This window comes from Corythoichthys intestinalis, chromosome 8, assembly GCF_030265065.1.
Source record: "Corythoichthys intestinalis isolate RoL2023-P3 chromosome 8, ASM3026506v1, whole genome shotgun sequence".
NCBI lineage: Eukaryota > Metazoa > Chordata > Actinopteri > Syngnathiformes > Syngnathidae > Corythoichthys > Corythoichthys intestinalis.
In genome coordinates this window covers 53,208,582-53,220,179 of record NC_080402.1, presented here as the reverse complement: position 1 = coordinate 53,220,179, position 11,598 = coordinate 53,208,582, and the positions used below count along the sequence as shown (strand labels likewise).

General features: G+C 38.5%; 1 protein-coding gene across 1 annotated transcript in view; it reads right to left on the bottom strand.

The window, feature by feature from the left end:
• patl1 (PAT1 homolog 1, processing body mRNA decay factor) overlaps positions 1-11,598 on the bottom strand; it is a 46,178-nt gene that overhangs the window by 3,707 nt on the left and 30,873 nt on the right. Inside the window, exons 14-19 of the mRNA XM_057843073.1 lie at positions 8,433-8,492; positions 8,220-8,365; positions 1,153-1,312; positions 892-1,017; positions 671-762; positions 411-560 (exon numbers count right to left, since the gene is read on the bottom strand). Of these exons, the coding sequence (XP_057699056.1) occupies positions 411-560; positions 671-762; positions 892-1,017; positions 1,153-1,312; positions 8,220-8,365; positions 8,433-8,492 (734 nt within the window). The remainder of the gene's footprint in view (positions 1-410; positions 561-670; positions 763-891; positions 1,018-1,152; positions 1,313-8,219; positions 8,366-8,432; positions 8,493-11,598) is intronic.

Sequence of the window (11,598 nt, the reverse complement as noted above, 5' to 3'; positions counted from 1 at the left end):
ACTCAAAATTAATATCTCAATCCTCCCATTTACTGCAAAATGGACCTGAAGGGGTGCCATTTGTTTTTGCTAGTGGTTGGGACACCCCTCTGTTATTGCGAGAGTTGGTACGCTCCATCAGCCGTGGGAGTTGGGTACAGAAAAGCTGCGAGTGACATCATCACTCCAAATAAAAAATCTCACTATCTCAAAAACGATAGCAGCACAAACGTAGCACAAACAACTGACACTATTTTCAATCAAAATGACCTCAGATTGACCTGTAAAAGAATTAGTAATATCTAAAAAAACAAAAGCATCACACACAATTTTTTTTCTGCACAAATGAGTGACGTAAATTTCTTTAAATTTGAGTCTGATGGGGGGCCAACCTCACGGAGGACCATTCTGCATGTATTCATGACACTTACTTTAACTTTTCCTGTAACAAGTCCAAACGCTGGCGGTCAATAAAGCGTGAAAAGAGGGTGAGCAGGTTGGTAGGTGTGAAGAGAGGAGAAGACAAGGATGAAGACGGAATGCTGAGCAACTCCCTGGCCACAGAGAACACCAGTTCTGTCCTGGATGAGGATTCATAAATGGAAAAGGTGAAAAAAAAAATACAACAGAAAATGATAAAAATTCAGGGAAAATGGCCAAGAACAGAATACAGTTGCTAAACTATTCTCACCATCGATTGTCATCCATGAGCTGACAGTTAGGGTCGGAGCTTTGCATCCTCTCTCCTTCACTCAATATCAGATAGAGCAGTGTCACACCAAACTGAACACAAACAAAAGAACGCATTCAGCCAAGTGCAAAATTTAAGGACTGATCTGGCTCTTCCATATAACGCAAAAACGAAAATACCAAACAAAGGCCAATGTATTATATAAGCAAGTGTGTGTGTACCTTGTTTTGCATTACTGCGGCGAGTTGACCCTCGCTGCCCTGAAGCTCCTGGAGCAAGTCTGTGAGGGCGGCGCTCGACATGGACATGATCACCGTAGAGACTGGCTCCAATAACCAGCTCAGCACCTGGTCATGGTAAACATTACTAGTCCAATGTACTAAATAAAAATTCACGTCACAAATAATATATACTGTACTTGAAAGAAATTCCTATATAGGGCAGATAGGCCCACCCCGTAATTTTTTAACATCCTTAATTACCTGGTCCTGTTTGTCCTTCTTGGCCAGGGTCGGAAGGTTGCGTGCTATTGCCATAACAACGGCGGCAGCCTGTGAGGTAGGCAAGTAGGGGAGGAGCCTGGAAATCAGCCGCTTGCCTTTCCTCACCGACATGATCATGACACACCGCTCATCACTCACTCTTTCAGGAGAGTAGGAAGACAAAAATTAGTATGTGCACTGCTGGAGGTTAAAGTCTTTCTTTTTCATGTTAACTTGCACTGATTCGCAAAATTACCATTCTCATAGGAAAACAACTTTCTGAAACACGCATCGACTTCCCAAAATGCTCCAAATTTATTTATGCGTGACCAGTTTTTAGTGGAGAGCTGTATATTCACAATACATCAAAATATCAATTGTATAGTATATTACAGGGTTCACTAAACTTTGACCTCGGTGCCACTTTTCCTGTCTTATTTTCCATGTCTCCCTCCTCCAACACACCTGAATCAAAATAATCAGGATCATTATCAGGCTTCTGGAGAGGTTGCTGATGACATAATCATTTGATTCAGGTGTGTTATGGGAGAGAGACGTGGAAAACACGACAGGAAAAGTGGCACCGAGGTCCGGATTTAGTAAACCCTGGTATATTATATTAAAATTATTCCATTCCCAATTGCCATTTCATTCCGTACATATTAGAGGTCGGCTGATATATGGACTTTTTTTTTTCCCAACATTGGCCGAGTAACAACAAATTAAGTTGATAAAAAGGATTTTGATCTGGCATCTGTGTGGGCAGCTGTGGCCGCCGCTGACTGACGGTAGGACCCCGGAAGGACCCTGCTAATAATACCTGACTGCAGCCCAGAGCCAAGCAACAGCCGCTACAAATCACGCCTTGTACAAATCACGTCCCTACAAACTACACCCACATGATGCTACCATACCTGTCGACCCGAGGCCATTGGCAATCTTACAAATAGTGATGTATGCCCTTACAAATTGGTGACTAATCATACAATGTTGTATATAGCGTGCAATATGAAACAAAAATAAAACTCAATTTTTAAAATAATATGAATTTATTGGTAATATTGTCACATATGACCTGGTGCAATCAATATCTTCAGCTACATCCTGATTACTAAAATTTAACAGTGACGTTTGTTATAATTGTATGTAGCACTTTTGACAATTTCTATCATGTCTTTTGATGGCTGCACTTCAGCTTGCAATTCAGTTTGACTTGAAGGTAGTTCGTTAGTGTGTCCAATTATAAATTAAAAAGGTCAATTGATAAAATTAACTTACTGATGCAATCTTTAAGTCAGGGAACATTTCTTTTGCTAATTCTGAGAAGTGATCAGCCATACTTGCAGGAAAATTGTGTTTGGCAACAAATTGGCAGAATAAAATCTTCATATTTATGACCAGAGTTGTTTATCTTACTTTTGAAAAATTAATTACAGTTACAAATTACTTCTCCCAAAAATTTAGTAACTCGGTTACCTGAATGTAAGAGTAATTAGTTAATTGTCAAAGTAACTGGTGTTACGTTTCATGTTTTTTAAAAAGTTACTTAGGTTCGCTAGGAAGGTTCACTACAACAGAGCATTTCTGAGAAATCTACTGCTTTAAAATGGCGGCTGTTTACTAACGCCGCTGAGTCTGTCATTTCGCATGTAGTTCTACATGCATGTGATATCTAGGCGTCGATTATAGACTGTCGGCTACAGTCAGGAAATATTGGAGCCACACTCTTCTCTCTCCGTGTCTCTGACTTTTCTCGCCTCATTCAACAAACGTAATAATGCATAGTAACGCACATTGTCTCGTTGCCGAAATGGTGACAAAATCCGAACGGAGAAAAAAAAACGTAATGCACGAAAACCGTACAGATTTTGAACGTACGGAGTACACATTTAAAAATCAGTGCTCACTTGTACGCCGAAACCGTACAAATTGACAGGTATGTGCTACGTTGCCACAAACTACGCCCGCATGAAGCTACGTCTCATAGATATCACATGCATATACAGTCATGTGAAAAAATTAGGACACCCCATTAAATATTCAGTTCTTTATTAAGAAATGTTCACATATCAATGTCGGATCTCGGTTTTCTTTATCTCTGGAAAAGAAAGTGATTTAATTGCTGGTAAACAACAAAAATTAACATTGTTTTACTCATTAAACCAAATATATCAACAAAAATGAATATTCTAACTGAGGAAAAAGTTAGGACACCCTACCACCTAATAGCCCCCTAGTCACTCCCTTTTGGCTGGTTAATTTTTTCACATGACTGTAGAACTTGATGCGAAAAGACAGACTCAGCGGCGTTAGTAAATAGCCGCCATCTTAAAGCAGTAGACTTCTCAGGTAGGTTCTGTTGTAGCGAACCTAAGGTGAGTAACTTTTTATACAAAATACTCCTAAATTGGCAAAATCCTGACTAGAATCTTTCTTTAACACTTTCACATGTCAAAAGTAGACAGAAGGGAAATAATGCAATAACAAGAGCAATATCCGCAATACCCCTGTGTCTTGTTAAGTTTAGGGTAAAGAATTCAGCTAAGGCCTATCGTCCCAAAAATCCTTCACATAGTACAGTAAAAGAGTTCTTCGCGCCACCGTAGCAACAGCAGGAGTGGTTTGGAGGGGGCGCAGTTTGTATCAGGCGCGGTTCGTAACAGCTGTCACTTGACTCTGGCTGCAGTCAGACCCTTCTTGAACCTGCAGCAGCTTGAAGGCAGGCTGCTACAGGAAGCTTCAGACTTCAGACAGCCTGTTTTGTAACTATTGTAAGATTTTTTTGTTACTCTTCCATGAGAGAATAATCAATGTTGCTTTTGCCTTTGAAGGTGTTTACCTTGTGATCCGTACACTCAATATATGTAACTCATAACGTTAGCGTAGCATTCGCGTTAGCATTAGCTTTAGCATGACAATCATCCTGTTAAAACTTTCACTTGTCTTTAATTATTTGAAAATAATGTACTGCAGGGTTTCCCCTATTGTGGCGTAAAATATTGTGCCGTGCCGCTATGCCATGAAAATGAATTGTTTTTTTTTTTTTAATTTAAAAATACATTGTAATTTATAATTTATATACATTAACAATAGGTCTAAATAAAGCTCATTATTTACGCACTATTTGCCCAAAGTTGTCTGAAAGAGCACGTCAAATACAAATTGTTTCTTTACGCCAGGGGTCCCCAAACTTTTTCCTGTGAGGGCCACATAACCCTTCTCTTCTCTGATGAGGGGCCGGGGTCAGTTTGTAACAGAAAAAGTGTGACGATTGCAGGAGTGCCTAAATGTAAAAATGTATTGTTTTTCAGAAAGCCACAATCAAATAACCCTTTCTGGATTCTTCACGGAACCAAAGTAAATAAAATAAAAATGATATAATATAATATAGTATAATATAATATAATATAATTAGGGCTGTCAAACGATTAAAATTTTTAAGCGAGTTAATCACAGCTTAAAAATTAATCGTAATTAATCGCAATTCAAACATCTCTAAAATATGCCTTATTTTTCTGTAAATTATTGTTGGAATGGAAAGATAAGACAAAGACGGATATATACATTCAACATACTGTACATAAGTACTGTATTTGTTTATTATAACAATAAATCAACAAGATGGGATTAACATTAATATTCTGTCAAAGCAATCCCTGGATAGAAAGACTTGTAGTTCTTAAAAGATAGATTTTAGTACAAATTATAGAAATGTTATGTTAAAACCCCTCTTAATGTTTTCGTTTTAATAAAATTGGTAAAATTTTCAATCAAAAAAATTAACTAGTAGCTCACCATTGTTGATGTCAAGAATTACACAATGCTCATGGTGCATAAAATCAGTCGCACCCAAGCGCCAGCAGAGGGAGACAAAAAACACAAGTAACAAGTGGACATGACACTGCTGTCATTTTAATCTGTTTGAGCGGGGCATATGCGTTAATTGCGTCAAATATTTTAACGTGATTAATGAAAAAAATTAATTACCGCCCGTTAACGCGATAACTTTGACAGCCCGTAATATAATATAATATAATATAATATAATATAATATAATATAATATAATATAATATAATATAATATAATATAATATAATATAATATAATATAATCAGGGGTGCACATAATTTTTTTGCCCAGGTTCTCAGAGGAGGACCTGGAGATGTGACTTGGTCCTCATTGAGCTTGAGAGCCGACCCACCTGATGCGATAAATTTATGACAAGCTTTACTTAGAGCCAATTAACTTTGATTAATTATATTAACAGTTAATGCTTGATTAACATCAACTGGCACAACAAAATTGCCATTACTTTGAAGTAAAATGTAAAGAAATAAACATAAAAGCACCAATTCAAAATAAAGGGCATTATGCGGCTCCCACATTAACTCCAAGCCTTTTTAAAAGTGGGATGTCCTCCTCATAAGACCTCATTGAACGTGCATGTTTAGCTTTGTAAAATGCGAGCAAAAACACGTTTGTCAGTGCATGTCGCTGTTCATTACCTTTATTCCGCCCTATTCCACCACATGTCCATAGGGCGAGTGGGGTCCTGTTTGACATTGATAGTTTGCCTAATTGCCACATGCTCTCTGTTTTTTTCCGTGCTTTTCAAAGTTTGGATGGCTGAAATTCTTTGACCCTACATAAAATGCGTTGCTCTAATCGGCGACATTGGGATTCTCACGGCACATTTTGTACCACATTTCCGTGCGAGCATCATTCGCTTCTAGCCATGGTACCTCCTGTAGCCACTTTTCAGCAAAAGTCCTTTTTTTCGGTAGCTCCGGTGAAGTCTCTGTCGTCTGTCTGTCTTTTGACAAGGGTGGGGGAACACGGAAGTAATTACTCAGTGTGGCCTGCCTCATCGACATTTTGAGAAGTTATTTTCTCGTGTCCGCCGCAAATAGAGTGGTCAGCCATCGGTACGCAAAAGCGTATGGAAGCCGTTGAGGGCCAGCGCGTTTGTCTACGTCCAGTACGCATGTGCGGACCACTTATGTGCACCCCTGAATATAATATAATATAATATAATATAATATCATGTAATATCATATAATATAATAATACTGTATTAATTAAATAGATAATAACCAAATAACCATTGCTCAGTTCTTCACAGAAAAAAGCCAGGACATGAATAACTCTATTGGAAAAAAAAAAAAAAAAAAAAAAAAAAATTTTATAATTTTTTTTTTTTTTTTACAATTTTTTTTTTTTTTGTTCAGGGGGCCGGACCAAATGTGGCTGCGGGCCGTATCCGGCCCGCGGGCCGTAGTTTGGGGACCCCTGCTTTACGCGCTTTATTTTGAAAATCACTCATTCTCGTATTAATACGAGAATAAAAGTCATGTTTTTACGTAGGGCTAATGTAGCTGAATAAGCAGCTCCATATCTTATGTAGCACATTGCCGCCTCTGTTAAAATCAACAATAATGAAAGCATCTTGTGTTTTAGAATCAGTTTTATAAATAAGGAAATCAGCCCAGCGCAGCCCATCCCTCCTCCCGAAGCCCAGCAAAGGAGCCATCACCCACACCCCCCTGCCCCCCCAGGATTAAGAGGGGAAGCAACACCTACCCCACGCCCACCCCAACCCACGTCCGCCCACCCGGCCCACGGGCCATACCCACAGACCCCCAACCAGCACGCCACGCCACGGGACCCCCAGCGGCCCACCAAGCCCAGGGCAGGGCAGTGTTCCTCGCCAGAGCAGGCAACATCCAGCCGATACACATAGTTTTAAACATGTTACTGCCCCACCGAATTATTTTTAAACAAGAATAAAGTAGTAAGAAAATGCTTGGCTTTATTAAATGCTTCATCGTGAGTCTACTCAAACCCTCTCAGGCTTTGGGAAACGGTGATTGACACATGTGCAAAGTTTTTCTTTTTATATATATTTTTTTGTTTGAAGCAACTTATTTGATTGAATAATAAAGACAAAAATGTCCTAGCCAAAATGCAGCCCAAACGCAAAACAACATTACTTCAATGGAAAAATTTGTTTCAAATAGTTTTCAAATGCTTTTTTTGTCTCAAATTTATTTTTGCAATCAAAAACAATTTTTTTTATTGAAGTGACTTTCTGGGGATTAAAAGTATGTACTGTATTTTGATTGAAGCAACTTTGTTTTTGATAGAAGTAACTTTGTTTTTTGATTGAATAATAAAAACACAAATCTACCTCCATCGTTATTGAGAGAGAAAGAAATTAAGAAAGCTTTAAAACTAAAAGCCACCGGGGAGTCTGTTTTTTTTTTATTTATTTTTTTTAAATATTTATATTCCATTACATAGACATGCGTCGTAGGGAAGGGAGATTGAGGGATAAAAAAGGAGTTAGATGAGGCTGCTAAAGGCAGTGGATACCTCATCAGCTGGGTGAATAGCAGACCTGGTAAGAACAAGTTTGCAAGGATAGTCGGGTATTAAATACAATTATAAACACAATTACAATTATTTTTCTATAAGATTTTTATGTCATTGCTTTATTAATCATTAGGTGCTAGAGTTGTTAAGTATGGATAATAATGAAATAATAGTTTTAAGAAAATTGTGCTGTTGGTGGCTCAGTGACCATCTGATGTGGTTTGTTCTCAGATGAACAAGTTGAGGAAGGAAGTTTTGATGCAGAGGTTGAAGGAAGAAAAGAGGCAGACTGACTGAGTCACAGCCAGAAAGTGTTGATGACAGTTTTGATTTCTATTCACTGTTGCCCCCTCCTAATTAAAGTATGCCACAGTCGCAGCCAATTATTATCTAAAGCTGGTTAAAATTGAAGTTATGTTGTTTTAAGGTGTATTAAATACTTGCTCATGTGCCCCTTTTGATCTACGAGCACCCACCCCTCCATCGGTCTCTGCATGGCCCTGCTGAAACACAGTGTGGGTCAACAGAGCTCAATATTTTGTTGGGGTGTACAGTGTGCTGGAACACATTTCCTCCACACCCTTCTCACCTTTTTAACCCCTGACCCATTTTCATGCCTGGATCCGGACCTTTCTTTGTATCATCTAACAAGGTTTACCAGTCTCTTTTAAAGGGTGAATGTACATTGTTCCTACCTATCATCCCACTCCTTTTCTTGTAGAGAGTTACAGAGCTGCAAGGTATTGTTTTTGTGCTGCTCCAGTAAAGCCTCCCTGTCCTCCTCCGGTGCATGGACAAATCGTTTCTCAAAGTCTTGAACCTCGAGCAGCAAACTGTAGATCTGAGCAAGATTTGACGTTTAGAACTCGGGATGAATGCATGAACATTTTATTTAACAGGAGTCTTACCTTTTCCACAGTGTACAGAATCTGTCGTCTCTTATTCCAAACTTGCTTTTCCCTTTTTTCCTGGTGACGAAAGCACAGAGAATGTCAGGATGATTCGAAAGGATGAGAAACATGGTGATCTATAAGGTAGAAAACAATTTGCATTGTTTTATCAAAACTAAAATACAGCCATCATTTGTGGGAAATGTGAAATTAAAAGATAAAGGGACCATAAATAGTACACAGGCTAAGAAACAATTTAGTGCTGAATTGCTAAGTTGGGTTATGGTCACTATTAATCGCGAAAAATGAGGGATCACTGTATTCGATGTCTGATTGCTTGCACCGAACCAAGCAAAATAAAGAAAGAAATTACTACCAAAGCATTTGTAATTGCAATTAATTTCTGGGTGAAATTAAGCATTACCTGACAGAACTGCAGGGGTGCCAATACTTGAGTGAGTGAGTAAGTGAGAGAAAGAGAGTGAGTGAGAGAGCGAGAGACTATGCAATTGGCTCTGGACAGCTTCTCTGTTTTTAAGTTGAAAAAAAATCTGCGATGGACTGAGGGCGCGAAGTTTGAAGCGCGAAGTAGCGAGGGATCACTGTACGTTTGAAATATTAATTAATTATTAGTAATTATTATATTTTTCAGACCATGAATACATTTTGAGACATTGTGGAAAAAAAAAATCAATGGGAGAAATTAGCCGCATTGACATCGTCGTTCGCAATATTTACGTAAAATAAATACTAACTGCACGTTTTTTTGGCTTTTAACCAAGAATCGAGACTGTTTTACATCCATATCTATAAAGAATTCGGGGATTTAAGCATTTATCCATACGAATTTTACCCGGAAAAGCTCTGTTTACATAAGGCAGCCGCTAGCTACATTCACGAACAGACTAGCATTGTACTTTGACATATTTACGTAAAAGAAATGCTAACGGCAATTTTTTTTTTTTTTTGCTTTTAACTAGGCCTGAACGATATTGGAAAAAACTATTGCTGCGATTTTTTTGGGGTTTGCGATATATTGCAATATTATATTGCGATATTAAAAAATATATATATATATACAGTGCCTTGCAAAAGTATTCGGCCCCCTTGAACCTTGCAACCTTTCGCCACATTTCAGGCTTCAAACATAAAGATACAAAATTTTAATTTTTTGTCAAGAATCAACAACAAGTGGGACACAATCGTGAAGTGGAACAAAATTTATTGGATAATTTAAACTTTTTTAACAAATAAAAAACTGAAAAGTGGGGCGTGCAATATTATTCCGCCCCCTTGCGTTAATACTTTGTAGCGCCACCTTTTGCTCCAATTACAGCTGCAAGTCGCTTGGGGTATGTTTCTATCAGTTTTGCACATCGAGAGACTGACATTCTTGCCCATTCTTCCTTGCAAAACAGCTCGAGCTCAGTGAGGTTGGATGGAGAGTGTTTGTGAACAGCAGTCTTCAGCTCTTTCCACAGATTCTCGATTGGATTCAGGTCTGGACTTTGACTTGGCCATTCTAACACCTGGATACGTTTATTTTTGAACCATTCCATTGTAGATTTGGCTTTATGTTTTGGATCATTGTCCTGTTGGAAGATAAATCTCCGTCCCAGTCTCAGGTCTTGTGCAGATACCAACAGGTTTTCTTCCAGAATGTTCCTGTATTTGGCTGCATCCATCTTCCCGTCAATTTTAACCATCTTCCCTGTCCCTGCTGAAGAAAAGCAGGCCCAAACCATGATGCTGCCACCACCATGTTTGACAGTGGGGATGGTGTGTTCAGGGTGATGAGCTGTGTTGCTTTTACGCCAAACATATCGTTTTGCATTGTGGCCAAAAAGTTCAATTTTGGTTTCATCTGACCAGAGCACCTTCTTCCACATGTTTGGTGTGTCTCCCAGGTGGCTTGTGGCAAACTTTAAACAAGACTTTTTATGGATATCTTTGAGAAATGGCTTTCTTCTTGCCACTCTTCCATAAAGGCCAGATTTGTGCAGTGTACGACTGATTGTTGTCCTATGGACAGACTCTCCCACCTCAGCTGTAGATCTCTGCAGTTCATCCAGAGTGATCATGGGCCTCTTGGCTGCATCTCTGATCAGTTTTCTCCTTGTTTGAGAAAAAAGTTTGGAAGGACGGCCGGGTCTTGGTAGATTTGCAGTGGTCTGATGCTCCTTCCATTTCAATATGATGGCTTGCACAGTGCTCCTTGAGATGTTTAAAGCTTGGGAAATCTTTTTGTATCCAAATCCGGCTTTAAACTTCTCCACAACAGTATCTCGGACCTGCCTGGTGTGTTCCTTGGTTTTCATAATGCTCTCTGCACTTTAAACAGAACCCTGAGACTATCACAGAGCAGGTGCATTTATATGGAGACTTGATTACACACAGGTGGATTCTATTTATCATCATCGGTCATTTAGGACAACATTGGATCATTCAGAGATCCTCACTGAACTTCTGGAGTGAGTTTGCTGCACTGAAAGTAAAGGGGCCGAATAATATTGCACGCCCCACTTTTCAGTTCTTTATTTGTTAAAAAAGTTTAAATTATCCAATAAATGTTGTTCCACTTCATGATTGTGTCCCACTTGTTGTTGATAAGACATTTTTACTAGATGACTTCAATGGCTCTTTGGAAATACTTTGGATGACTCATCATGACCACAGTGTACAGTATTCCATCGTTTTTCGCGGTTAATAGGGACCAGAACCCGCCGCGATAAGTGATTTTTTTGTGTGTGTGTGTGTGTGTGTGTGTGTGTGTGTGTGCTCAATGTATTTATTCAGATCTAGCACTGGAAAGAGATACATGTAAGACATGTTTTTTCTTCACTTTTTTCCCCCAAAGTATGATTTAAAAATATATATATACATATATACATACATACTAGGGCTGTCAAACGATTAAAATTTTTAATCGAGTTAATTACAGCTTAAAAATTAATTAATCGCAATTAATCGCAATTCAAACCATCTATAAAATATGCCATATTTTTCTGTATATTATTGTTGGAATGGAAAGATAAGACACAAGATGGATATATAGATTCAACATACGGTACACAAGTACTGTATTTGTTTACAATAAATCAACAAGATGGCAATAACATTATTAACATTCTGTTAAAGTGATCCATGGATAGAAAGACTTGTAGTTGTTAAAGATGAATATTAG